We start from the raw sequence: 27597 nt of genomic DNA on the forward strand, positions 1-27597 counted from the left end.
CTCTTAAACCTTAAGCATTGACTAGGTTCCCTATGACAGGTGATACTATATGAGAGAGCAAAGGAAGCCTTCCTCAACAATGGCTAATCAATCAGAGAGACACAGCCACTTTTGCTGGAAGTAGAATATGCCTGAAAAAGGGAGGGGGGCTAACAAATCATTTAAGACTGAGCTCAGACATTCATTTATGGGATGTGTGTGTGTGCATGCATATGTGTGTGTGCGTGTATGTGTGAGAGTGATATACTCTAAGGGAGATATTTAGAACTTACACTTCAGTGAAAGGCAGAGGTTTGTTTTGTTTTAAAGTTTATTTATTTATTTTGCACACGCGAGAGTGCACAAGTGGGGGAAGGGACAGAAAGAGAGAGAGAGAGAGAGATTGAGAGACAGAGAGAGAATCCCAAGCAGGCTCTGATCTATCAGTGCAGAGCCTGATGTGGGGCTCAAACTCATGAACCACAAGACCATGACCTGAGCAGAAATCAAGAGCCAGATGCTTAAGCAACTGAGCCACCCAGATGTCCAAAAGCAGAGGTTATCTAATTTCTGATTTTGGTTCTTCAACTGTTTCTGTACATCTACATTATGCAAGAAATGTGCTAACTACAACCAAGGACAGCCTCTGTATATTATTTTCTGCTGTCGTCATAACAAATGATCACAAACTATATCCCAATGGTCTTGTAGCCAGGAAATCTGACATGGGCCTCACTGGGATAAAAACCAAGGTGTTGACAGGGCTGCGTTCCTTTCTGGAGGCTCTAGGGAAGGACCTGTTTCCTCACTCATTTGGGTTTTTTAGCTGCATTCAGTTCCTTGCAGTTGTAGGACTGAGGTCCCCTAGCAAACTGATTGTAGGTCCATTCTCAACTCCTTCCCACCCCCTCCTGTTCTGAACACCCCCCCTTAGTCCCTCACATCAGATCAAGCCCTGCCAATCCAGCCTTCCCAAATCTCTGTACTTTGTTCTTTCCTCTCAGGTGCACTGTTTCATTTTGGTTCTCATCCTCTCGCCTAGGGATTTACAACATAACCTTGATTGGATTCCCTCTCTCCCAGTCCCTCATCACTCAAATGTGTCTTCTCAAAGCACAGGTCTGATCATGAAAATGACACTCTTTTATTTAAAGCTTTTTTTTTTCCTATCTGGTCACAATGTGCCCCTTAAATCACATCCTCCATGGTGGCCTCCTATCCCGCTTCACTTTCTGCTCCAAACACACCAGGCACCTTTAGACTCTGCCTTTGCCCAGGCTGTTCCTCTGCCTTGAGTTCTCCCCCATTGAACTCAAGCTTGTCAAAATCCATAGGTCATCTTCAAAGTGCAGGTCAGATGAGGCCTCCTCTGGGAGGACGTATGTGATTTGTCAGGTGGCTGTCCCCTCCCTCAGTGTTGAGGTGGCACTGAGTCTTGAGCTTACTTATGTCCATGCATTGGAGTCACTTATTTAAATCTGTCTCCCTTCTGGACCCTGTGAGACAGAACTAGGTTGTCTTAGTCATCTTTGCATCCCCCCAACACACAGTAGGCTCCGATGACGGCTGGCTGAATTGACCTGATCTTGTTGAATTGGTGTGATGTTTTTACGCAGCAGTGAGATGGTGACTGTGGCCATCTGTAGAGGCAGTGTGCTGACCATCCGCCATACCCGAGGGGTCATCTGGGGCAGTGCTTGGCAGGACTCTGGAGACAGACCTGAAGAAGAGCACTAGCTTGCACCAGGGATGGACAAGTCCCTGGAAATTTGCAGCATCCCGTCCCCTCCCTCCGGAGAAGGCCCTTATTTGAGATCTCTCTTCCCCTCATTAGCTGAGCTTGCTGAGTGTTCCCCAGCTGCAGCTTCCTTTGGTCCTTCTCCGGCTTCCACTGTTTGTTTATTTTCTTTCCTGTCAGCCTCTTCCTCTGCTGTGGTTGTAAATAGAGCTGATGACTGTCAGCTCCGGGGCCTGTGCAGTGAACCTGCCCCATGTCAGTGGCAGGTCAGGTAGACTCTAGCATCAGATGCTGTGGGTTAGCCCTCAGGCTAAGAAGCTTCTCCAGGCACTGGCCCAAGCTGCCCAGCAGATTTTGCTCCTGACCATCCAAATGGAACTTTACAGACAGAAGCGTCATGTGACATGCTCCATCCCCTCTGGGTGGGTGCTCCCTTTTGCTCCTGTTCTTGCCACGGCAACCTCCTGGTCACAGGTTGGGCAGGTGGCAGAGGGGCACTCAGACTTGCCTGCAGTGTAGAGTGATGTGTGACACCAAATGTTTCATGCATTATAGTCTTTCTTGCCAGCTTTTCCCTTCTCTTTGAGAAAGTTGGAGCTGTGCTTGGTCTAAAGTGTCTAGCTATTCCAAATTCCTAAGGCAGAGTGGCCTTGCCAGTTGGTCATGGAAGGAGATGGAGACAACCTTGACAGCAGGCTAGGAATACACCACCTAGTCAAGTGATGTTTCCAGCCTGGTCCGTCTTTGAGCCAAGGCAGTGCCTCCTCTCTCCCCCATGCCAGTTACCCGAGTTCACCTCCTTCCCCTCTGTGCAACTCAGGGGATCTCCTCCCTCCTCCCTCCTCCCCCTCCTTCTGCCACCCCCCTGCTCTCTGCCTCTCCCTGAATTCTCCAGAGCAGCTGGCCCCTCAGTGATGAGCTGTCAGCGGGAGAGCCACACAACACAGGCAGTGGCATCCTGCTTCAGTCTTCAGTCCTCCCCCAACTCGGCGTGGCAGTGCGCATCATCTGTCAGAGTGCCCCTCTCCCTCCCTCCGCCTCCCCACCCCCTTCCCTTGCCGCCAGCTCTTTCCCCGTTCATGAGATGCAAAGCCCTGGCGGGCGGGCGAGCAGAGCGGAGCGGGAGCAGGAGCCGCACGTTGCAGCAGCTCTGCCAGGGGCGCAGAGGTGAGGTGGGCCGTGTCCCTCTGCCACCCTCTCCCATGTACCAGGAGGTGGCTGACTCTGTCACTCAGGGCCTCACCGAGCCATGCCCAGCTGGGGCCGGGGCCAGCCACACCTTCCCGGCGGCACTGCCCACCGCCAGACAGGTAAGAGAGAGCAGCTCCTTCCAGCAGGGCCTGGATGGATCGCTGGACTGGCCAACCCCGGCCACAAGTCTTGCTGAGAAGGGCAGGGCACCGCAGGGCAGAAAAGGCACTGCCCTCCTGTCTTGTTCATTCTGTCACAGAGCTTTGCAGAGGGGGGCAAGCCTGTCACCCTTGCCCGGAGCGAGAGTGCAGGAATATGCCCATTCTTCCCACTTAGTGGGCGCCAAGCTGCAAATGTCCTTTTTTTGTGTTCTTTTTTTCTCCCCAGTCCTAACTCCTCATACCCCCTGAAACCTGTTTCCTGGTCCCAAGAGATGCCATTTCTTCGCTCAGATCCCTTGTTGGGCGGAGGGGGGGGGGGGTTGATATCAGGACTGTGGCACTGCCTCTTTTCGCTCCATTCATGTCTTTTCTGCTGCTGTTTTAAGTGGGTCGTCTGCACAGCAGTCTGACTGCCCACAGCATCTGTTTTGTTTCGTCCAAGTGCAGGTCCCGGTGTTGCTGGTGACTAACACTGGTGACACATTCCAGTGCAGGATTCACAATCACAATGAGTCGGAGGCAGATGAAGGTACATTGGAGGTCACCAGTTTTTTCTGTTGTTATCTTTCCCCCCAGCTTTGTTGAGGTGGAATTAACAAATAAAATTGTGATATGTTTAAAGTGTCCAATGTGATGATCTGGTAGATACATGGCGAAAGGATTCCCACCATTGAGGTAACTAACATCCATCGGCAGGTTACTGATTTCTTTCTTTTATTAATTAAATTTGTTTTATTATTATATACATTGCTGGAATAACATCATAATTAAAATTTTGCTCACATTCTGGATTGTTTGCTTGAACATATTCTTAAAACTAGACTTGCTGGGACAAGGTTTTTTGTTTTTGTTTTTGTTTTAACTGAGATATAATTGCCATGTACCATTATATTAGTTTCAGGTGTACAACACAATGATTTGGTTTGTGTATGTATCGCAAAGTGATTGCCACAATAAATGTAGTTAATATCCATCATCATACATAGCTACTGGGTTTTTGTTTTGTTTTTGTGTGTGTGTGTGTTTTTTTTTCCTGGCAGGTCACCAATTGCTAAGCAGTGAATTGAGGGCATAGTTGCCACTTATAGGAGGTGATGAGTCCCTGGCATCAGCTAAATGGGTGCTTCTCGGGGCTGTCTCGGTAGTGACTTTTGGGAGGTGTGGAGGAGGAGAGTGGTTTTTCTGTTTCTGTGTTAGAGCCACTCAATGTCAATCCACTGTTTCACACACATCCTGAAAATCTGGCTTTCAGGTCCTTCTAAGTCCTGATCTTGGGGTGCTTTCAAAGTAATGAAATAAGAAGGAAAACCTGCTGCATCCTGCAGTGTGGGTTGTTTTTTGGATTATTTGTTCCTACAGACTTGGAAAACTTCAGGGTTTTCTTGGAAGATGGAGGAGGTGCTGGAAAGTGGGGGAATGAGATAGCTGTGATCCTGAGATCATATAAGTGTTTGGGAAAAGCTCAGAGCTGTAAACATGCAATGTGATATTATGCTATCGATGGCTGTTATTTTGGGAGTGATAGCCCCATGAGCACTGAATCAATCCCGTAAACTAGTTTTTGTTAACCATTTGCTCTCTTCTCAGTCCTTAGAGTAGGTTTCCTAGAGAAGGTCCATGGGCCTGGGGTGAACAGGGCTGTTAGAGTATGTAGACAGCCCTGTAGTCCACCGTGTCCAGGCGTCACTAAGCCACCCCTGGGGACCGGCTCCATTAGTCACTTAAAAAAAAAAATTCACCCAGTGCCTAATACACAAAGAATTGCAAAACTTTCTCATAATATGTGTCTGGTTGGATTAAGTCTGATACTGAAGCCAAGGTCTTTCTTTCATGGGTCAGTTAACTCTGACCTGAAGATCATGGTTCCTTAGCTATGATAGCCATTTCACAAATGCCAGGTACTCCTAGGGGAGTGAGTGAGAGTGTGGATGGATGGCTGAGCAAATCCCATCATAGTTCCATTAACAAAAGCCTCCAAACATGGATCTCAGTGATGAAGATCTGTTCACGCTGAAATGTTGTATAGAGTAGGGAAAGCCCTGGTGGTCCTGGGTTCAAGTCTCCCTAGGGCCATTAATGGAATTACCATGGGCCCTTCACGCAGGGCTACTGAACAACTTTGCTTCTGTAGTCTGTAAAATGGGCACAATAATCAGCACCCAGCTTACTTCCAAAGGTTTTTGTGAGATCCACTAGAAGGAATAATGGTAGCTCCCAGCTACCAAGATGTGCCAGACACTTTTGCTAGGTAATTTCCCTACATGATGCTGTTTAATCCTCTCGACTTCCCAGAGCATATTGAGGCTAGGAGGTTAAGAACTGATCAAATTCAGCCAGAGAAGTGAAAGCAATTTGTAGGTTGTGATTGTGCCACATAAATGTAAGCTTTGTTTTGTGTGATGGCTTCATGGCTTAGACTTTTTGTGCTGCCCATCCTATCCCAGACTGTTTTGTGCTCTTTTATTTCCTCTTGGTCCACACATCTACACCTCCAGAGATGCTAGAAGTGCTCCTTTGCTCCCCATCTGCGCCTCAGGGATTAGGATGTTTTTCACTGGCCAGGAAGCTTCAGCCTTCTCATCGGGTCCTTTGCTAGTGTGCTGTGTATGGAATTTCCAAAAGGCTTCTGATTTTTCAACAAAAGGTCCTCGAAGGAAGAGGGCCTCTTCCGACCAGGCCTTGTCTCTCAAGGAAAAGTGTTAGAATCTGCTCGGCATCTTTGTGCATCAGAGTGCACTCACACAGCCCTGGGGCCTCCTCCTGCCCCCAGCGCGGACATTAATGTGCGCCCAGCACAGGCTCAAAAGCAAGTTGCCTCCTTTCCCTGAGGGCTCTGTGAAGGTAGGAGCAGATCCCAGTGAGAGAGCTGTCCCTGGAGGAGGCCGGGGCTCCACTCCACTGATTTCTACCACTGTTGCTGCACCAGAGCCCGCCCCTGGTCTGATGGCTATGAGGAGTTTCCTTTTTGCGTGACTCTAAGTGACTGGCCAGAATGGAGCTGGTGAAAGCCATTGGCTGAAGTCATTGAAAATGGAGGATTAGAAACAGCTTGTTTTATATTCAGAGGAGGGGAGAGGGCCGAAGCTGCCTTCTGCCCACAGCTGTAGACCCTGATGGCAAATGGTAAAGCTTTTGTTACTGCCTAAGGAGGGGAAGAGATTGATAGCCAGCGCCCTGGCACCACAAGATAGGAGGAGAGAGACACACTTCAGTTGTGGCAGTCCCTCGTGCTTACATCACAGCCCCAGGGCTTTGAAAACTAGGTCCTGCTGCTGCTCTCTCTCTGGCCTGCTGCCCCTTCCTCTGCAGCCTCCATCCCCACACCCATTTGGTGTTGGGCCTCTGCTCTGTGACTGACACCGTCAGTGTGACTTCATGTTTTCATGAGACTGAATAATGTACAATCCATGTTTGCTTATATATCCCACTGAATTCTTACAGTAAAACAGGAGGTTGGCATTGCCTTAGTAATTCTGATTTCATAGATAAGAAAGCAAGGTCTTCAGCCAAGATGACCCAGCAATGAATGGGCAGAGTTGGAACGTGGACCCTTGTCACCAGATCCTGGAGCCTGTACCATTTCTATGACTCTGTACATGGTCTCACTCACTTGTCTGCTGGCTGGTTCAGCAAATGTTTATTGAGCATCTTCTTGGTGCCAGGCACTGTACGTGGTGTTGGGGATGTAGAGATGGAAAATACAGCTTTCACTTACATAATGTGCACAGGTAATGTACTCTGCCTGGTACATTGTTTGGCACACAGGAAATGCCTCAATGTTAGTTGAATAAATGGATGAATGAATGAATGAATGAATGAATACACTTTCCTGCCCTTGATGAACCTAAGAGTCTGATTAGTAGAAGAGAGTTGCAGGCACCAGATCAGGCCATGTTCTGATACACAGAAGCATGTCTGGGAGCACATGGTAGGGCACTTATGGAATCTGGGTGTGCAGGGGAAGCTGCTTGGAGGAAGTGGTCCTGAAGTGCAATTTGAAGGATGAGAAGGCATGAACGAGGCCCAGAGATGTGGAGCCTGTGGTATGCGCTCAAGATTGTGAACCACATGGAGTCACTGGAGCATGAAAAACAAACCAGGGGAGTGGTGGGTGGCCCTCGAGGCAGGTGGGACCCGGCTCTTGGGGAGCTCATGTGTTAGGATGTTTAACTTTATCCATAGGCCAGGGGGCTTATAGGTTGTGAGGAGAAGTGAATGTAGTCATATTTGTGATTTAAACTGGTTACTATGGCTGCAAAATGGAGCTGAAATTAAGGGGGTAGGTTGATCACAGATACCAAAGACAACGAGGACAAGAACCAGGGATGAACAAGTGGGACATGTAGCAGGGCAGTACTAGTAAGGATGGAGAGGAGGGGACAGATGTGAAAATGATGAGGGAGATTTGACCAGTAAGATCTGGTAATTGGTTGACTATAGGAGATAAGAGAAAAGGGAGTAGTGTCTAATTACTTCCTTATTTCTGGCTTGAGTTACTCAGTGGTTGGTGGTGTCAGAAACTGAGACCAGGAATTCCAGAGGAAGATTTGTATGTGTATGTAAGGTGATGGGGGTGGGGTGGGGGATAAAATGGGTCAGGAGAAGAAGGGGCTATGATATGGTTAATTATTAGACATATTTTTATTTGTTGTGCCTGTGGGATACCTGACGGGTATGTTCAGCAACCCATGGGCTGTAAAGAATCTATATGATTGGAAGAGCGACCAGAATGAGAGGAAAATATTCAGAAGTGGTCAGTATACCCAATGTAGTTGGGACTACAGGCAAGGATGAGATTGCCCAAGGAGCATTTAAAGAGAGAAGAGCAGGAAACCAAGGTTAGAGGGCAGGAGAATGTCAGCATTATGGAGTGGACAGAGGAGGAGCCAGCAAAGGAGACCAAGGAGGTCGAGGGGGTGGAGGTGCCAAAACTAAATCACCACCATAGCAAATGCACCCAGAGGTCCATGAGGACAAGGACCACGGACCACTGAACCTCACAATATGGAAGTTGCTCTTTCAAGGGAGCGGTAGGGATGGAAACCAAACTGCAAAGGATGGAGGAAGGGATAGGAAGTGGGGAAACAGGAAATTCTTTCAGGGAGCTTTGCTGACAAAAGGAGGAACCTCCCACCCCAGGGGAGAATATTTTTGTAATGAAAGAGTATTTTTATTTATAAGTATAGAATAACATGGGAGAAGGAAAGAATAAAGGTACAGGGTTGATAAAGCAGGGCAGATGGGAAGGAGGGGCTCAGGGCCACAGGAGGAAGGATTTACCTTGAGTAGACACATCCATGAATGGTGGGAAGGAAGAAAAGTTGTGTGTAAGTGTGGCTAGAATCGCAGGGGATGAGACAGGGAAAGGGCTTGAGATACTTCATATCTGAGGCCTCAATTATCTTGGTGAACCAGGAGATCAGGGCAGGGGTGTGTGAAGGATTGTGTGTGTTGCATGAGCCCTCTCTTTGCCTCCACTGTGGACTCCCACCCTTCAGCTGCCTTCATGGAAGCCAGCTGGCCAATGGGAAGCTAGTTTGTAAAAGCCAAGTTCACTGTTTGAGGCTGAGGTTACAATAGGAATGAAGAAGGGTTGGGGAGGTAAGCACACAGGTCGTCATTTGTATCCTGATCCAAGACTTACTTACCGTCCTGGATTCTGGATGTGGAGATGGGCAGCTCAGCAGTGGGAAGAAAGGATATGGCAGGATTCCACCCCAGGAGCTCTGGGCTGGAGTTCTGACCATGCCTTACGAAATGTGACCTTGGGCAAAGTCTTTAAAGTTTACTTTCTGTAGGTGATAACAAAGACTCATACCCCCTCGAAACCTCTATGAATTTTGGCAACTGCTCCATAGAAGTCAAATAAAAGGTTTTTCTGAAAATGGATTTATTCGTGGGAAAGAAAACTTACAATACAGGAAATCAATTCCTGTTCAAATTGCCTCTTTCTGTATTTCAGTTTTCTTGCACTAATAGTTTACACTTCATAGGCTTATTTTACTGAAGCATATATTGTCAGTGGTCACACTATTTAAAACAGTTTTATGCACAATTTTAAATATACACAAGAGAATAGAACAGGGAACACCTGTGTATAACCTCCCAGCTTCAACACCCTGCACTCCCATCCACCCTAAATGATTTTGAAGCAATTCCCAGATAACATATTATTTCAACTCTAAATATTTCAGAATGTATCTCTATATAATAAGTTGCTTAAGAAAAAAAACCCTCAATATCACATTAATATCAATATCTAATCAGTGCTTAAATTTCTTGTAATATTTTATGGTTTTAAATTTGAATCAGGGTCGAAAATAAACTCCACATATTGCATTTGGTTGATAGATAGATAGATGTGTGTGTGTGTGTGTGTGTGTGTGTGTGTGTCCACACACACACACACATCTAACACTGGTGACCATTGTTGGAGGAACAGTCCTATAATTCCTAAAATCCCTATAACATCTCATTTTGTGTCATTTTGCCCCGTGTTGGTGTACCATTTAATTTTAGGAGGCCTAAGGAACAATTGCATTAGACTCCAAAGTTTCTGAAGTTTAATTTTAAAATTCCTTCTAGATACACTTAAAAGGAGAAGCATAACAATAGTGAATAAAGAAAAGAGGACAGAAAAGGCTCAGTGAGTGGTAAGGAGACACATGAGAGCTCAAGAGGAACAAAAGAGAATGAAAAAGGTACCAGAGACACATGTAACCCCCTATCCACCAAGACGCTTGAAAAGCCTCACAAACGTGTTTCATACATTTTTGTGTCATCTCGGTTAGCAGGTAGTACACATGAATATTTTAATAACAACGTTGTATTCATTTAGGGCATTTTCCCGAACAGTGTATCAAATAGTGGGCAGATGTCATCCAAGTAATCCCCTATGTGAAGTAGGGAAGTAGTAGGAATCCTAATTCCCATTTTACAGATGACGAAACAGACGAGACGGCTAATGATCGTGGCTCACATTACACACTCATTTGCCGTTTGCCGTTTGCCAAGCATTGCTCGAGCCACTCGGTTAATCCATGTAACAATCCTCTAATAAGCCTACAGCTTTGGTACTGTTATCTTCATTCTACCTGTGATGAAAATGACTCAGGAGGAGTAACGTGCCCATAGTCACAGATCTGGAAAATTACAGAGTAGGGATTGAAACTCAGGCCTGTCCAACCCACTTTTCTTTTTTCCAGGTCAGTATACTCCCCACTAAATCAGCGATTTTTTTAAAAAGACGTATATACTTACTTGCTGGCAAAATTCTGTTTCAACATTTTAATTTATTTTTGAGAGAGAGTGTGTGAAGTGGGGAGGGACAGAGAGAGAGGGAGACACAGAATCCAAAGCAGGCTCCAGGCTCCAAGCTGTCAGCACAGAGCCCGACTCGAGGCTCAAACTCACGAACTGTGAGATCATGACCTGAGCCGAAGTCGGATGCTTAACTGACTGAGCCACCCAGGCACCCCTGGCAAAATTCTATTTAAAGAGAAGTCCAGAGTATCATCAAGTATAATACAGATTTTCCTTGACTTATGATGGGGTTATGTCCTGATAAACTCATCATAAGTTGAAAATATCCTAAGTCAAAAATGCATTTGATACATCTAACCTACCGAACTTCATAGCTTAGCCTGGGCTACCTTAAACATGCTCCGAACACTTACTTTAGCTACAGTTGGGCAAAATCATCCAACACAAAGCCCATTTTATAATCAAGTGTCGAACATCTCATGTAATGTATTGAGTACTGCACTGAAAGTGAAACACGGGATGGTTGTAAGCATACAGGTTGGTTGTAAGGGTATTAGTTGTTGACTCTTGTGATCTCGCGGCTGCCGCTGTGCAGGATCATGAGCAAGCATCCTACCACGTATCACCAGCCTGAGAAAAAGAGCAGAATGCAAAACACGAAGTCTGGTCTCCACTTAATGTGTGTCCCTTTCTCACCACAGCAAAGTCACACAGTCATAAGGGGAACAATCTCAGGTGGACCCATCATAAGTCGGGGACCATCTGTGGTAGGGCATACAGTGGACTAGAATTTGCAAGGCATCTTCCTTCCCACATCCTTTTTATAGGATCCTTTATAGGATCCTTTTCTTTCTTATAGCCACTCTGAAAAATAAACAGGACAGTTCATTTGTGTTTTATGGGAGAAGAAATCAAAATTCAAAGCTCTGTTGATTAAATAAACACACGGGGCATTTGGCAATAAACCTCCTCCTCTACTACCATGGCTTTTAAAAAATATTATATTGCAGACAGTAATTCCCATTATCTTCATGATGTTAGTGACCACATAGCTAGTTAGGGTAGTGAGTGTCATGGAGCTAGTTAACGCAGAGTTAGGACCAGAGGTCTTTTCTTCTCATTCCAGATCCTGTGCTCGTTCGGGTCTCTGTGCAAACCTCATGGGCCCACACCTTTGACTGCTGACTTCTTTCCGCATCCCCTCTGATATTCCTCGTGAGAAGTTGAGCAGACTTATTACAAATTAAATATCTGGATGCTTGAACTGATGAGCAGGAAATGAGGCTGCTAATACTCAGAGGGATGAAATCGAGACGTTTTTTTTTTTTTTTAAGTAGAATTTTGGGCCGAGTGGCCTCTTTCTGTCCTTCCCTTCCCTGTGTCCTTCCAGTCTCCATGGAAACCCCAAATCAATGCAGCATATGTTGATTCATGTTTCTGCTGTTACTAGGAAGCTACAGAGTGGAAATTGCTTTTAAAAGATTTGTGGAAGAGCTTTAGCATGCTGACCAGAATTCAAATCTAATATCTGAATGACTGTTTCATTAAAAGCTTTTAATGTGGCACTGTCTTAGGTGGTATGTTGATTAAATAAACACACAGGGGGCATTTGGCAGTAAACCTCCTCCTCTACTAACATGGCTTTTAAAAATATTATATTGCAGACTGTAATTCCCTTTATCTTCAATTTAATTACATTTTTGTGGCCTGTGTGACAATGCCAGGTGCTCCTTTTGCTCTTGATTAATTCCACCCTGCCCTGACTGCACTGTTGGGAACAATAGTTTGCAAATACCCATGCTGCTGCCCCTGAGCGTCGTTAGTGTTAGGCTGACTGCAGTCTTGACCCTGAGACTGTGGTAGTCCAAAGTGTTTGCGCCATAAGGAATCCTCGGTGATTTTTCAGAATTTTTTTTTATGAGCTCAAAATCAAATCCAGCTGACATTTATTAAACACCTGCTTCAGACGAGGCAATGAGAATTGATAGCAAGGGGAGTAAGTCAGAGAGTCTGTCTTTGTGGAACACGTAGTCATTTGGGAGGATCAGAAAACATAAATCACAAGGATAAACTATAGACTGTGATGGGGGCTGTCAGAGTCACACGGCAATGTGGTGGTGTTGGGATGGAGGGATTCCTTTTCTGATTGAGGGTGTTCTGAAAAAGCTTTGGAAAGGAGAATTTTTATTTTGGAGGTATTGGGTTGAGAGAAGGAACTGGGAATTAAGAGGGTAGATCCAGGGTGTGGGGGGAACATTCTGGGCAGAGGAGGCAGCAGAGGAATCAGGCACATGTGTGTGCACAATGGGATACAAGACCAGATAGGCAAATGGGACCAAATTGTCAGGATGTCAGGTAGGACACATTGCCACAATGAAGCCCATCGAAAATGACTATAGAGACGATTCACTTTATGGTACCTGTTCAGTGGGTCACTCTGGTGGTAGTGTAGTGCGCCATGAGGTTTATGGGGGGTGGGGGGCGGCATCGAAATGGGGGCAGGAAGATCAGCTACTTAGGAGGGAGTGGAAGAGGAATGCACCAAGCTGGGTGCCCAATGACCTCTGAACGGCAGTGTCAATGAATGAGAGGGGATAAAGTTAAGAAATAGTTCAGAAATGTAATAAGAAGTTTTAAAAATCAGTTCAACGGGGCAAGAGAAAAAGAAGCCAGAAATACCTATACTCACTACCCTGGGGCTAGGACAGAGCACTGTCATGAGCAAGCATAGGGAGCCCAGCAGGAAGGGAGGATTTGGAGGGAAAGGAGGTTGTTTCGGACACAGTTGCATCTGCAGAGTCTGAGGGGGATGGAGTTGTCTGGCTGTCCTCTGGAAAAGAGGCAGGACTGAAGCACGGTTGCCAGAGGTTGGGTTTCCCAGGAGGAACAAACGGAGAGGGAGAAGAGCTGAGAGGGGCAGGGAAGAGTGAGAAACTCAGAGTGAGAGCAGGGCTTGTGATGCCTGTTTTCCTGGGAAAAACCCTGTGTCCCGGCTGAGATGTCCTATGCTGAGTCTGCAGCCAGCAACTCAGGAGCAGTGACCAGAAGAGAATCCAGGGCTCTGTATTCCTGGGCCAGGGCTCTAACCCCGGGGAAACAGTGCAAGTAGGTGAGTGCCTTTGTCACTACTACCCCTCCCTGCGTGCCCTTCCCTGTCTCTCTCCTTCAGGAGAGGAGACCATGCCCGAATGTGGACCCCCTCCGCTCTGCTGAGCCCCCCACCCTGCCCTCGCTGGAATGCCTAGTGTACCTGCCTCTATAGGAAGAAAGATTAAGTTAGAGTCCTCCCCTGAGAGGGACCCTGTACTAGGTCTATGCTTCTCAAACTAGGGTACGGTGTAGTTACACTTTGATGCTTAGGAATGTTTGGGTTAAAAAAAAAGTTTGGACTAGTTTTCATTTTTCTTTTTTTTTTTTAAGTTTATTTATTTACTTTGAGAGAGAGAGAGAGAGAGAGAGAGAGAGAGAGAGAGAGAGAGAGAATCCTAAGTAGGATCTGTGCTGTAAGCATAGAACCTGATGAGGGGCTCAAACCCACAAACCGTGAGATTGTGACCTGAGCTGATATCAAGGCGTAACTGGTCAAGCCACCCAGGTGCCCCTAATTTTTTCTTTTTACTCATGTTAGATGCATGTCCTAGCTCTTTATATTCCTGCTGTTCCTTACATTTTTATTAATGATTCTATCTTTCCTTAAACACTTGGGTTGGCTTATTGACTTCCTAGGACTATATCATTTCTCCAATGGCTAATTGAAGATTCTGATGCCAAGTTAATACTAGTCAGCCCCCACGTGAGACTTGGGCCCATCTGCAGTCCTGCCCTAACTCCTCAGTGCCTTTCAATCCTGGATGCCAGATGCGGCAGCCTGGGACTTGGAGGAGGCGTTTATCTCACAATTTTAGCACCAGAAGAGGAGTCCCATGATGATACTACCTTTGTGTTAAAAGCAAGGGGCATAGCAAGGGTTGGAAACAGGAAGTTTGGTATCAGGCACCAGCTCTCCCACTTTTAAGTGACTTGTCTCTGTTTCTCCATCTGTAAAATGGGGACGATAAAAATGTCAGCCTTGTAAGTTTGTTGTGAGAGTTAAATAAGACAGCAGCGGTGCAACGTTGAGCACAATGTCTGGCACATACTGAGTGCTTGTTAAAAAAAGGCTGTATGCATGGAATCGGGGAGGATCCACCTTGTGGAATAACTTCTCTTGGATTAGGGAAGTGCTTATCAATGGGCCGTATTCACAGTTTATATGTGAACCTGTTTCTTATGGTTGCCATGTATCAAGAAGATGTCTAGAAGCAAAGGATTCTCTTTATGCTTCAATTCTTATTCTTTTTCAAAAATTTGTTTGCTTTGCAAGAGAGAGCGAGAGAGAGAGAGAGAGAGAGAGCAAGCAGGGAAGGAGCAGAGAGAGAGAGAGAGACAGACAGACAGAATCCCAACCAGGCTCCTTGCTGTCAGCATGGAGTGTGTGTGATGCGGGGCTTGAACCCCCGAAGCCGCAAGATCAGGACCTGAGCCAAAACCAAGAGTCAGACGCTCAACCAACTTAGCCACCCAGGCACCCCCTATGCTTAAATTCTAAACCCCAGATAGCGTCAGGGTTCAAGACAGGGATTTTGAGGAATGGAAAACATCTTGCATATCATTTTATAACACGAAGTTCCATTTACCTAACAGAGGCACACTGTGGACATTTCCAGAGAGAGACAATGAGTCACTGTGGAGGCAGCATCAGACTTTTTATTTCATCCTGTCGTCAGTGTGTGCTTGAGGCATACTCCTATCACTGCGAGAATATGGGTTCTGCACCAACAGACCTGCCAGGGATTCGGTCCCAGCGTGACGTAGTAGGGAAAGCTCTGCTGTAAGAGTTCTAAGAAAACAAGTCTGGTCCTTGAGTTGCCCCTGACGTGTTGTGTCACTTAGAAAAAGGCATGCTACCTTTTCTAGCCTCAATCTTCTCATCTGTAACTTGGGGAGATTAATACTCTGACTATGGAATAGGATTGTTGAGAAACAATGCACGAACATGCTTTCTACATTATGAAAGGTTAAACAAATGGAATCTAATATTTTTATTATAAAGCCATCACCTTCCATAGAGATTTCTGCTGCCTGTAGCAAATGCTGCCTTCTAGGTGTCCGATATGACTTGCGGCAAAGGTTCAGTATGCTTGGAGCTAGTTCCTGAGTGGGAGCAAGAGATCCAGCCTTAGAGACTAGAGTAGAATGTGGAGAAGGTCAGCTTTGTCCCAGGGTAGCAGTTTGCAAACTTTAGCATGCATCAGAATCACCTGGGAGAGTGGGTTCCATCCCTTGGGCTTCTGATTCTGTAGGTCTGGGGGTTGGGCCTGAGAATTTGCATTTCTAACACATTCCCAGGTGATGCTGACAGCTGCTGGTGGAGGGTGGTGGGGGGGGTGGATACTCAGAGAACTACTGTACTAGGGCAAGCAGGAAGGCAGGAAGAAGGAGTCCTCCTTCTGGAACTGAACCAGACAGTGTGAAGGTCCATGTGGGTAAGGTGGTTTGGAAGGACAAAAAATGCAGAAGACAGAAAAATAGGGATAATGTGCAGATTGGGCAGAACAAAGGGAAAAGTCTCACTCCATAACAAATGCAAGTAGGGGGAAGTTGCTAGGTGATGGATGAGGGAGAGAGGTGAATTTCCACTGTAGGAAAAGCCAGCAGAATTGGAAATATACATGTTTTAAGGAGGCAGAAGAGGTGGAAATTTCTCATTAAGAAGTCAGGAGTGATGGTGTGTTTGGTGCTGGGGGGTGGGAGTAGAGACAGACAGGGGAGAAGTGCCTTCGTAGAGTAAGGGGGACAGCTGAGATGTGGCAGAGGGGGTAATTTCAGGGCTGTGTGGCTTGGCTTGGTAGTGAAGCACAATAGAAATTGGGAGAAAGGGGGTGGAATTTAGATGTGTGACCTGCCCCGTAGCTTTCTTGCTCTCTGCATTTATCACATCACATCACACCCAGCAAGACAGCCCCCCTCCTCCTGGCTCATTAGGAGATTTGATTCGGCTTCGCTCCTGCTGTCAGCAGCTGTCTGGGGCAAGATCTTTATGCTCCCTGCTCCCTGAGCAGCAACCAGCCTTCAGCCAGCAGCAGAGCTCATTAGAAGAGGGCCTCCTGGACACTTGATTTTCAGCTCATTGGTGGCCGGAAAGAGTTAATACCTACGGCTTCGCTGCCCCCTGCACAGCCTCTGGGTGCAGAGGGAGGCAGCTTTGGGCTGTGGGGACTTCTCCCTGAGCTGCAGCCAGAGGAGCAGGGAAGCAGGTTAGTGAGGCTGAAGAGGAAGGTACGGGAGGAGTGCCAGGCGAGCTCTGTTCAGGGGCACCTCCTGCATCCTGCCAATGAGGATGGGCGTGCAGACTGTGCCCGGGAGCTGAGCCGCCGCCCGCTGGGTGTAGGCTGCTTCAGTATTTACTGGATGTGACAAGCAGAGAGAAGAGCTTTCAGCGGGGCCGCCTGCTGCCCGGCTCGAGTGGTGGGAGGTGTGTTGTGCGTGCAGCGTGCATGCGTGTGTATATATGTGTGTGCACGCACGAGTGTGCCTGTGCATCCATGCACACATGTTCTTCACCCACCGAGGATCTGACTGCTAAAAGAAAGATCTACTCTTTCCCCAGAACTCCTTAACCTGCAGCCTCTCTGACCATCCAGTTGGCAAAGACCTGCAGGCCATGAGGACCGGTCAAAGACAGTGAGTATGGCTTTTGCTTTTCTCTTTCCTCTTCAAGGTGCCCATGTGGGCTGATTGCATTATCCATATTTAATTAACCTGCCTCTCCATGCATATTGATTGCTTTCTCCCTGCTGAGACTCTTCGTTTCTCTTCCCCTCTTTAAAAATCATTGCTCTTTGCTTTTAACCTTTGTTTTTTCCTTGAGTATCCTCTCTTTCCATTATGTCCCATCCTGTCCGCCTCAGAGTCACCTGTAACTTGGTGTCCACCTAAGAGGGCACATTGCCGCAGGCCTGTCTGGGCTCTGGTAACCCCGAATTCTGTCCCCTAGAAGTCAAGGGCCAAATGGAATTAGAGTCCCAAGGTGCTGGGGTGAAGCAGGCAGCGGGGGCCAGAGTGTCCTGTAGATTCTTATTTAATCGAATCCAAGGCTGAGCCGAGTAAAAGGATGGTGGAAGGTCCGAGGGGCAGCGGTGGGCAGTGCTGGATTTGGAAGGGAGAGAGGCAGGCATGGAAGCAGTCCCGGCAAGCCAGTAGGAGCTAGCAGTGGGAACGGGAAGAGAGGCAAGGCAGTGACCGGAGGCCTGGTAACACCTGCCCCCAATGACCTTGCCTGCCATGTACGTGGGGAGCAGTCCCTGCTTCTGTTCAGCACCAGAGTAATGAAGGCCCCTGGCACAGGCTTCCCGTCCTCTGTGGCTGTTTCCCATAAGCAGGAGGAAATGAGGCAGAGGTGCCCCAAACAGTGATTTCTTGCAGCTGTAGGAGAACCTTAAGGCTGCAAAGAGCTTCGATTTCCTGACTTCTGGCCAGGCAGGTGTGCGCACCATTAGGACAAGGATGAAGGAGACGTCCTCACTGGCAGGGAACATGATCTAAGCTCAGTCACCTGGGGATGAGCTTTTACACAAAGTCTAACTGGTTTTATTTATTTATTTTTTACTTTGGTTTTAAAGCAGTCTTTTAATTTTATTAATTATGGTATTATTCGAGACGGTATTTCAAAAAGTATTTGTTGAAATGTTCCGTGTAATATCAAAATAACTTACATGGAGTGAGATCGAGTGGGGACCTTATCTATCTAAATTAGGTTTCTTTTAAAATGGATTCTATGTTTGGTGTCAGGGTTCCCCGGGGGAGCCCTTTATGGATAGGCTGCTCTCTTCACGTGTTTCTTCCTGTCATTTTTGTGGGAACAAAGGGTTTGAAGTACTGAGAGTGGGACCCTCAGGAGAGAGAGATGATCAGTCAATGAGCCCTCAGCCTCAGTATCCCCTTTCCTGATGTCCTCCCTGCTTCAGGTCGGGAACAGGCCAGTGCCCAGGCTGAGGAAGGTCAGGCAGCCTCCCCGTGGGCAAGACAGAGAGGTTGGCATATTCATTTTGTCAGCTTGTGCCTGTGATCCCTGCAAAGGAGCAAGCCTATGCCGTGACAGTGCTCGATGAGCCTTCACCCTTCCTCCTGCTTATACCCTCCCAAGGCTCCTTGCATCCCATCCTTAGAGGAAGGCAAGAATCAGAGAGGCAGCCAAATAGTTCTAGAACAAGCACTGACCACCCACTCCCCACCCCTGGCTGGCTGTTCACTTGGGCCCCACCGGAGTAAGACAAAGAGAATGGTAATTTTTGGCTTGCCAGGCCCATGCCTCCCTCCCCTGGGGCATGTGCCCCACTTCACTGTTGATGGGCTGTGTTTTGGGGATGTAGGAGCCACCTAGCAATTTGTCCCTGTTCATCCTTAGTTGGTCACCCTTCCTCAGGACAAGCAGGCATTTGTGGGGAGCGGGCTGTGTGTGGGAAGGTATTCTGTCAGCGGAAAGCCATCCAAGAGGATTTGTAGCGCAGTCAGATAAGAGAGGGTGGCCCCCCTCTTACAGCAGATTCTTTGATTTTAGGTGAGAGGACGTGAGAGGGATTTACCCCTGTGCCCCGCAGTCTTATCTCCCGCCCTGACGTCCCTGCACACCGGCCAGAGGGTTAACCGTAAGCGTGTGCCTGCATGGCCGCTTTACTGATGCCACGCAGGTAATGATGCTAACCTGTCTTCCCGCGCCTGTCCCTTTCCCCTTTCTCCCCTGCTGTTTGAGCCTGCCCCAGCCTTCTAATCCCACGGGTGGTCCACTTGCATCCAGCCCCAGGCCATCTGTGTGGACCATGCTGTCCTTCCTGGGTGCTTCTTGCAAAGTTGTGGCCTTGCAAACGGGACCTGCCTTAGCGCCGACCCCTCCTATTGACTGGTGGGACTCATGGGGTGGGACTGTGCATGAGCTTGTACTGAACCATTTAGGAACCTCTATAAGGTACTGGAACAGGGAAGAGAGATGAGGGCAAGCTTTGATTTCTGGTTTTGTGTTGTTGTTGTTGTTGTTTTTAAGTAACCTTAACCTTTGACTCTCACTTCTGCTCCCATTATTTCAGACCTAACTAACAGGGTTATAATTCAGGTCTCAGCTACACAAGATGGAAAATCAAAACCATTTGGCCCCAAAGAATATCTTGTGGAAGATCTTTGCAAACTATTTGGGAGAATCACCGTTGTCTTGGTAACAAGTATACCCTGTACACTGGCCCCTGCTAAACTTGGTTAGATGGCTTTTGTGGATTTGCCATTTTTTGAAGTCCTCTTAATTGCTCTTCGGGGGCATTGACCTGACTATTATGTGATTGATGATTCTGGGGCACCGAGGAGTGAATGTACTCCCTGAAAGTTGGGTTTTGGCCTTGGTGCAGCCAGAGCAAGACCTTTACTTGAATTCATGGAATGTGGTGACTCAGGGGCCCTTAATCAGTTGCTCACATGGCCTGGTGTCAGAGCACCCTGTGATTTGTAAGAGTGAGTGGACATAACATGCTCACCATCGCCGGAGATAGAATGGCTAGCACTAATGTTTTAAAATGCCACAAAATCGATGGCTTCATAATGCGCCTGGCTGAGATCAGAGGTGGGAACATAGGACGTGCAGACCCAGTTTTCTGCAGGAGAGGGGATATTTCTGGGAACTTGGATGTTCCAGCTTTAAAAGGCTCTCGGAGATGGGCTGTGGAATACAAATGTCCACCCTTGCCAAATATAATACCATCCCAGTTGACGTTTGTTGGAGAAGCTGGGACAGGGATGAAAACCCATGTGGAGTGAAAGGAAAAGATCGAATTGGATGGCTTCTAATGTCTCTGCCCAGGTCCAGGATTCGTGAAACAGGGGAAGGGAAAGCCAGGCTGGAAGAACTTCCCTTCCACATGGAAAATAACTTCTCCAGGACTATTTCTGTGGCAAATTGTTACCAGTGTGCATGTGGCGGTGCCCTTTTAGGTCACTCCAAAGTCCTGATTTGATTACCCCAAACCCTTCCCACTTACCTTTGCTCTGCATGCGAGGAGCTGCCACGGTTAAAGGTCCAGGGTCAGTAAACTTACTCTGTCAAGGGACAGAGAGTAAATATTTTGAGTTTTATACAGTCTGTATTGTAACCATCCGACTCTGCCCTCCTGCTTGAAAGCAGCTTTAGACAATATGGAAATGAATGGGTGCTGTCGTGTTCCAGTAAACTTTATTTACACAAACAGGCATCTTGTGGGGCCATAGTTTGCTGATCTATGGTTAAAGGTTAAAAGGCACTAATGTTGTAAGTCAGAAAGAGACATTCACGTAATTTCCCATTGGATTCTCCATAACAGAACCTTTAAACGTCTTAGGAAAATATAAAGTACAAGAATTTTACACATATGTGTTAAAATTGTAAACATGCTGATTGAGATAAGCCAGAATATAAGTAGGAATATGAGAGATGAGTGAAGTTCATGAAAGAACTGAGAAAGGGGTCCTGGTTCTTGACCATTCATTGCAGTCACCTATGGGTGTTGGTCCTTGCTGGTCCGTAGCCATTTATGTATATGTATATATATCCCCCCAGGTTTTGGGATGAGTGGGCAGAACCTGAGTCAGAATTAATTTGCCTTAAAGCTTCATTTGTGTGCTGAGACTCTGTGGTCTGCACCCCTGTCTTATGCGAACAACTCTCTACCCTCCGTGTGGGTACCACTTCCAAGGCTTTGCAATCAGAAACTGCTGCTGTTGCTCCTTTGCCCTCCTAGTGGGAGAGCAAAATGTGGATTGTTATTTTGTCTTCACCGTATTTCCTTTCCCTACAGAGAATCCCAATTTAGAAATTCTTCCAAGCTAATGACTTTCATTGACTTACTATCAAGTTGAATGTTAGCTTTGAAAAAGCCTTAAGCCTCTAGGGGGTAGGGTACCTATTACCATTCCAGTAGTCGAGTTAGGGAGTGAGTATATCCCTTGATCTTCTAGGTATCTCTCCTCTTGTTCATGAAATCTTTAGGGACCGCCTGGGCAGGATGGGGGGTCAGGGGAGGCAGCCGAGGCTCCTGCAGCAGCAGTTCCAGGGGGCCTTTCTAGAGCTGACAGGTACGATCACAACAGTTTCCCATCCTTCTGCCCTGTGTTGTTGCAGGAACAAAGGGATGAGGACCCGCCTGGGATGCCTGTCTCACAAGTCAGACTCGTGTAGTGATTTCACAGCTATTCTTCCCGACAAACCCAACCGTGCTCTAAAGTGAGTAGTGTGGCCACCTGGAATTCCCAGGGAGCTCACCATGGGGTGCCCACCTCGGGGCTGTAGGACCTGTTCTTCTCTACTGAGTTGTTGACCAGATGAGCCGGGTGACAGTAAATCCCTGCCACTTGGCAGCTTCTTTTATATCCCTAAACGCGAGTGCGTGGACGTGTACTTTCCTTTTCAAAATGCATGATTTAATTCAAAATAGGAACCCTGTTTTTACTTTTTTTTTTTTTTTAATGTTTCTGTATTTTTGAGAGAAAGACAGAGTGTGAGTCGGGGAGGGGCAGAGAGAGAGGGAGACACAGAATCCGAAGCGGGCTCCAGGCTCCGAGCAGTCAGCACAGTGGGGCTCGAACCCACAAACGAGATTATAACCTCAGCTGAAGTCGGACGCTTAACTGACTGAGCCACCCAGGTGTCACCAGCTCTTTTTACTTTTAAGAGAACCATATTATCCACCACTCTTACGAATCTGTGATGAAGGATACTCCCTGGTTCTACTTAGTTGGCCATCTGAGCTCTTAGTTTGGAAACAAGCACTCAAAAATAGTCTAAAAATGTGTTTACGTTCAGATAATCTGGATTCAGTGCCTGTACTGTGCAAGTACTGTGTTAAATGATGTCCTAGATGTTACCTCCTTTAACCCTTGCGAGGTTCTGGGATGTGCATCATGATACCCATTGCACAGGTGAAGAGATTTATGTCACAGTAAAATATGGAGTCAGGAGCTCAGCCTACCTTTTCTGACTCTAAGGCTGGTTTCTTTCCATTGTTGTCTTGGCATCTTTATATCATGTGCTTACTTAGCTTGGTTTTTTAGACTGAAACCTAATGTACTCAACACACTGAATTCCAGTACTGAGGTTTGCCATCAGTTACTTAAGAATGTACCCATCGACAGTGATAGAACTGTAGGAATCCAGGTGTGGTTCTTCGTCTGTACCCCTTCCTCTCATTGTTCTGATTTGTTTGCCTGAGCAAATCTCAATGGTTGCTGATGGCGGGGTGGGGGTGGGGGGTCATTTCAGAAATATTCAAGAGAGATGTTTCTTCTTTCTTAGGAGACTATCCACAGAAGAAGCCACGAGGTGGGCAGATTCCTTTGACGTGCTTCTCTCCCATAAGTGTAAGTAGAGTCAGGTCTCATTGTGTCGCAGCAAATCACCCGTTTAGCAAAAGATGCACCAAATTCCCACCATGATCCAGGTACTGTACTGGGTGCCCCACACAGCTCAGGTCCCTGCCCTCACAGAGCCTCCTGCTTAGGGAAGTGGATGGATAACAAAACACAATTTAAGTGTAGTGGGAAGAGGGCCTTCTTTCCTGCATTCTGGGTTGAAAGTATGGTCCCAAGAAGCCTTCATATTTTCAGCAGTTCTGGCAAGAAAGAATTCAGCTTAGGGAGTTGGAGTGATGGGCTCAGTGGAATGACCGTCTAGTTTCCACCCCAGATCTTGTTTATAAAATTAAATGAGGGGCGCCTGGGTGGCTCAGTCGGTTAAGTGGCCGACTTCGGCTCAGGTCATGATCTCGCGTCCGTGAGTTCAAGCCCCGCGTCAGGCTCTTTGCTGACAGCTCAGAGCCTGGAGCCTGTTTCAGATTCTGTGTCTCCCTCTCTCTGACCCTCCCCCGTTCATGCTCTGTCTCTCTCTGTCTCAAAAATAAATAAACGTTAAAAAAAAATTAAAAAAAAAAATTGAATGACCTCCCTCCAAGTCCCTGGAGAGCCTTGGGTTACTCATCCATCAAATGTATATTCTGTGCATTTTGTTAGTCTCTTGAGTTGGCATAGTTTTGTGTTTTCTTGCTGCTTTTTATTTTGGGGCTTTACTACTCCGGCTGTATCACACTCCTCAGTTTCTGGATGGGTGTGGGTTTTACTAGAACATATTTCTGCTGCCCCTTCTTTTCTGTTTTCCCTTTTCCTCATTTCTCATGCCTTTTGTCCCCCAACAGATACAGACGTAATCATGCATATTTTGGGGTGGGAAGGGTGCTTTGATGCCGGCCAAACTTTCCAGCTCTTGTTTTTTTCTCATCATAAGCAAGTCCAAAATTATCAGGCTTTGAAATTCTACTGGTGGGGTGTCTGGGCAATTTAGCCGGTTAAGCCCCGACTCTTGATTTTGGCTCACATCATGATCTCAGGGTTCAGTTCATGGGTTCGAGCCCCTGCTTAGCATTCTTTCTCTCCCTCTCTCTCTTTGCCCCTCCCTCCCCCTGCTCATGTTCTCTCTCTCACTCTCTCTCAAAATAAATAAATAAAACTTAAAAAACAAAAAAAGAAATCCTAGTGGCAAGAAATACATAGGAGTGGGCGAGCAGGGGTGAGGAAGAGAAGAGGGTCTTTTGCAGAGGAAAGGTTTTACCCAGACCTTCAGAGTTCCTTTTATACCCTTCCTGCCAATAGTAGAAATCCTGATTGATCTAGGTACAGAAGGGTAGCTTTTAGCTTAGAGTCTTGTTTACACTTAATTGGGGAACTTGATTTTTGTAAGAGGAGGTTAAGGGCATTGGCTGATACTCAGACCTGTGTTCTGGATTTTGACCCAGCTCGGCTACTAGGTAATTGAGTGGCCTTGATGGAGTCCCCCAATCCTCAGATGTCTTTAGAACTGGTTTTTCTCTCTGCTGGATGGGCTGTTCCCTCTAACTATGCCCCTGATCCTAGTAAACTAGTTAACAAATGCTCTTGAACAGATTTTAAAATGAAATGTGAGATCTAAGACTAAGCATATATTGTAGCAAGTAGTTTCGTGAGACACATAGTCATTTGAGTGTTCTGTGGACTACAGTCAGGAAGGAAAACAAGCCAGCATAGGTAGAGTATGTGTGACATGTGGCTGTACCCCAAACAGCCAGCTTCTGTGGTAAATTTGCCAAGGTAATGGCATATGTTCAATAATACTTTGAATTTGGCAGGAAGGCTGGTTTTTATGAGGCTATTTTTTTGACTTGTTTTCTGGAGTCACATTAGGCTAAACAAGTGTCACTATTAATTTACACCTTCTTTTCTGGCTGGATTTACTTCAAGGTCATCTTGAAGTTTGGTTTCTATTTCAGCCTCATAACTGACTCACTTAGTTCAAGTCCCTGAGGCTGTTTCCTCATTCTGAAATGGTGATAGAAACACCTGTGTGCTACCTGTCACCTGGGTATGAGAATCTTCACAAGAAGACACCTTTATTGGGGTTTTCTACTTAAAGGTGTTGTGTAAGAATATGGTGGTATTTTTTTTAATGATGCTTATTTATCAAATGCAAAATAAATATGCCTTAAGAATAAGTTTGCAAATTTGGCTGCCAGTTATTAATGCTGAGCCATTAGAGTCAAAGCTTATGGTCATTAAATTAGCGGATGGAATCTTAGGGTATATTTGAACTGCTGCAGTGACAAGACCTGGAGATTAAAAGTTTTACTTTTATTTGTTTGATTCAGTGACTTTTAGAACTGCAGACACTTGGTTCTCCTTCCATCCTGGATGTATTTGGTTTCCAGGAAGGCAGTTACTCCTTTCTGAGATGGGGATTCCACTAAGGGGCCACCACATTGCTTCTTTGTCAAGGCACAACAGAAATAGGTTGTTTTGGACTTTGAGGTTCTGTGATCCTTCCTGGAGTCTGATGTTCTGTTTTTATTTCTGTTTAGCATAGAAATAAAAAGCCAATGAGCGAACATCTTTGAGAAGAAAAGAGGCCTGTATTCACAGGTCACTGGCAGAATTTCCGTAGCCTTCTCTCTGTGAAGGCTAGGGAGGAGTTGGAGCCCAGGTTACCTTGAAGGGTGTTGACAACTTTCTTAAAGTCTAATTAATTTGGGTTAATGCTGTGACTCAATTAGGGCTGATTAAGCTTTTCCAAAGGGATTGCATGTGTGCTGGTCCCTCAGGAGGGACAGTGGTTGATCAGAGGTGTGCAGGGCTTTCAATTAAGATAGCAAAATGTCCTAAAAAGTAAAGAAAGGAGAATCACGAATGAGCTCCGGAAACAATGTGCTTTAGTCTAGAACCCACCCCCCTGGTAATCCTCTGTATGTAGGCAACTGTCCTCCCTGAGTTTTCTATTTCAGATAATTCTTTTTTTCCCCCATTCTCAGTTTATAGAGCATCTTTACCTTCCCTGCTCTGCTTGAGTGTTTTGGGCACTCATTTATTTCAATAAAGGTGTACTAAGTGTTCATTATGTTTGAAGTCTGTGCTAAGCAGTTGGTTGGGGGTGGACAGGACAGGACCTCCCTGGTGGAGAATGCAGCCTTCTGAGACGTGGACATAAGAAATAATAGTGTGCTGACTACAGGCTAGGGAGTTTCAAGATTTCAGATAGAATCCTGATATTGGGTGTTCCTCTTAAATTCCATTTTGTCAGTATTAGAAGTCCTTACCGACCTGGCAGCAGCGGGTCTGTTTTTAGTTTAGAGCATTGTTTGCACTTAATTGGAGAATATGCTTCTGCACAATTAAGTTTAGAACATTAGCTGGTAGTCAGACCTGTGTCCGAATGATTTTAACCCGGTTCTGCTTCTAAATAGCTGGGCAGCCTTGATGGAGTCCCTCAATCTCTTGGAAAATCTGGTTCTTCATCTCTACAATGAAGGATCTGGAATACGGTGTTTCAGAGACTGGATCCAGGACTACCCTCTTGTTCTAGGATGCTGTCTGTAGCAATCCCGGAGACTGAGCCATAACCAAACACCTACGGCAGGTGGTTTGAGTCAGCGCTGCCTGCAGGGTTACGTAAAGCTGCTTCAAAGCTGAAATTGTTCAGGCAACCAAATGAGGGGCTGAAGCACCTGGGTTACGAAGCCTTCCCTCCTCGACAGGGTCCCACCATGTAGGGAGCTCTTCTCAGGCTCAAACCTCAGGAAAAGAAGAAAGAAACTTCATTTTTTAAACTTTAGAAAGAGAAAAATCTGGAAAGCAAATATTTGGACCAGTTTGATTTCCAATCACATTTGCTTACAAGTGCAGGACCAAGCTGAAGAGATACCATGGAGGTCTGGGGGACAGCCACTTGCTGAGGGCTTCTTTTTTTTCCCCCAACTAACAAATGAAAAATGAAATTGCTGGTGACTTGATCAGCCAAAGAAGGATTTCTAATGTGGGCTAATTTGGCGTCTTTTTCCTGCTCATCCAGGGACAGTTAGACTTGGTGTCTGTGAGCTGTGCTCCTTACACTGCCTTGGAGGGTTTGTGTGTATGCATGTGTGTGTGCATGTACATGTACACATCCAGAAGACTTCCTGCCTCTGCACCTCATACCCAGGACAGCAAAGACTCCCAGTTTGTGGGAGAATTCTTTTCTGACGGGTTACGGGAGAGTAGGCACAAAATTGTGTGCTTTGATTTCCTCCTGATGTTCATGTCCAACTTTTAGTGGGACCCTCAGTCCTGAACTCTGATTCAGTTCAAACTCTGAATCTTCCTCCTTCCTTTCTTCCTTCCTTCCTCCCTCCTTCCTTTGTGTGTGTGTGTGTGTGTGTGTGTGTGTGTGTTTTCACATAAAAGTTGGATTCATTCCAGTTTTAAGAGGAAAGTGTAGACAGGGTTTCTTCCCCTTTCTCTCACTCACTTTTTTTAGCCTGATCCTATACCTGGATGACAGAACACCTCACCCTGGGCATCCATTTGGTCCTTGGCTTTGTTGCATTGTTTGCCCAGAGCATGGAGGGTCTGTGCTGACCTGTCCCCACCAGGCCCAGGGAATGTCAGGTGAGTGGAATAGTATAATTGAAAGCTCTTTTGCATTCACAGAGTTAGTATCCACCTCTAAGAAAAGGAGACCAATAAATAAGGAAGCTGTTCGTTTTTAAAAATTGGCCTCTTTGGGATAATGATTGAAATATAGAAAAATATAATGACTTGATCTGGTCACACAGCAACCAAGCAGAAAACCCAAAACAAACAACAACGTCAAGATTACGAGCTAATGAAATTCCTTAATTATTCATCCAAATGGTCATTAGCTTTAGAATGTACAGTTTA

At 46.3% G+C, this 27597-nt stretch overlaps 1 protein-coding gene across 11 annotated transcripts in view; it reads left to right on the top strand.

Annotated features, from left to right (window-relative positions):
• Positions 1 to 27597, top strand: part of RGS8 (regulator of G protein signaling 8) — a 167657-nt gene that overhangs the window by 86387 nt on the left and 53673 nt on the right. For 3 of the 11 annotated variants that reach the window (XM_058701566.1, XM_058701571.1, XM_058701568.1), the window contains 3 exons: positions 16982 to 17055; positions 21509 to 21610; positions 22679 to 22743. In XM_058701566.1, coding sequence (XP_058557549.1) covers positions 16982 to 17055; positions 21509 to 21610; positions 22679 to 22743 — 241 coding nt within the window. The other 8 variants (XM_058701573.1, XM_058701574.1, XM_058701575.1 and 5 more) reach the window with 8 other exon arrangements.

Source organism: Neofelis nebulosa, chromosome 15, assembly GCF_028018385.1.
Source record: "Neofelis nebulosa isolate mNeoNeb1 chromosome 15, mNeoNeb1.pri, whole genome shotgun sequence".
Classification (NCBI taxonomy): Eukaryota; Metazoa; Chordata; class Mammalia; order Carnivora; family Felidae; genus Neofelis; species Neofelis nebulosa.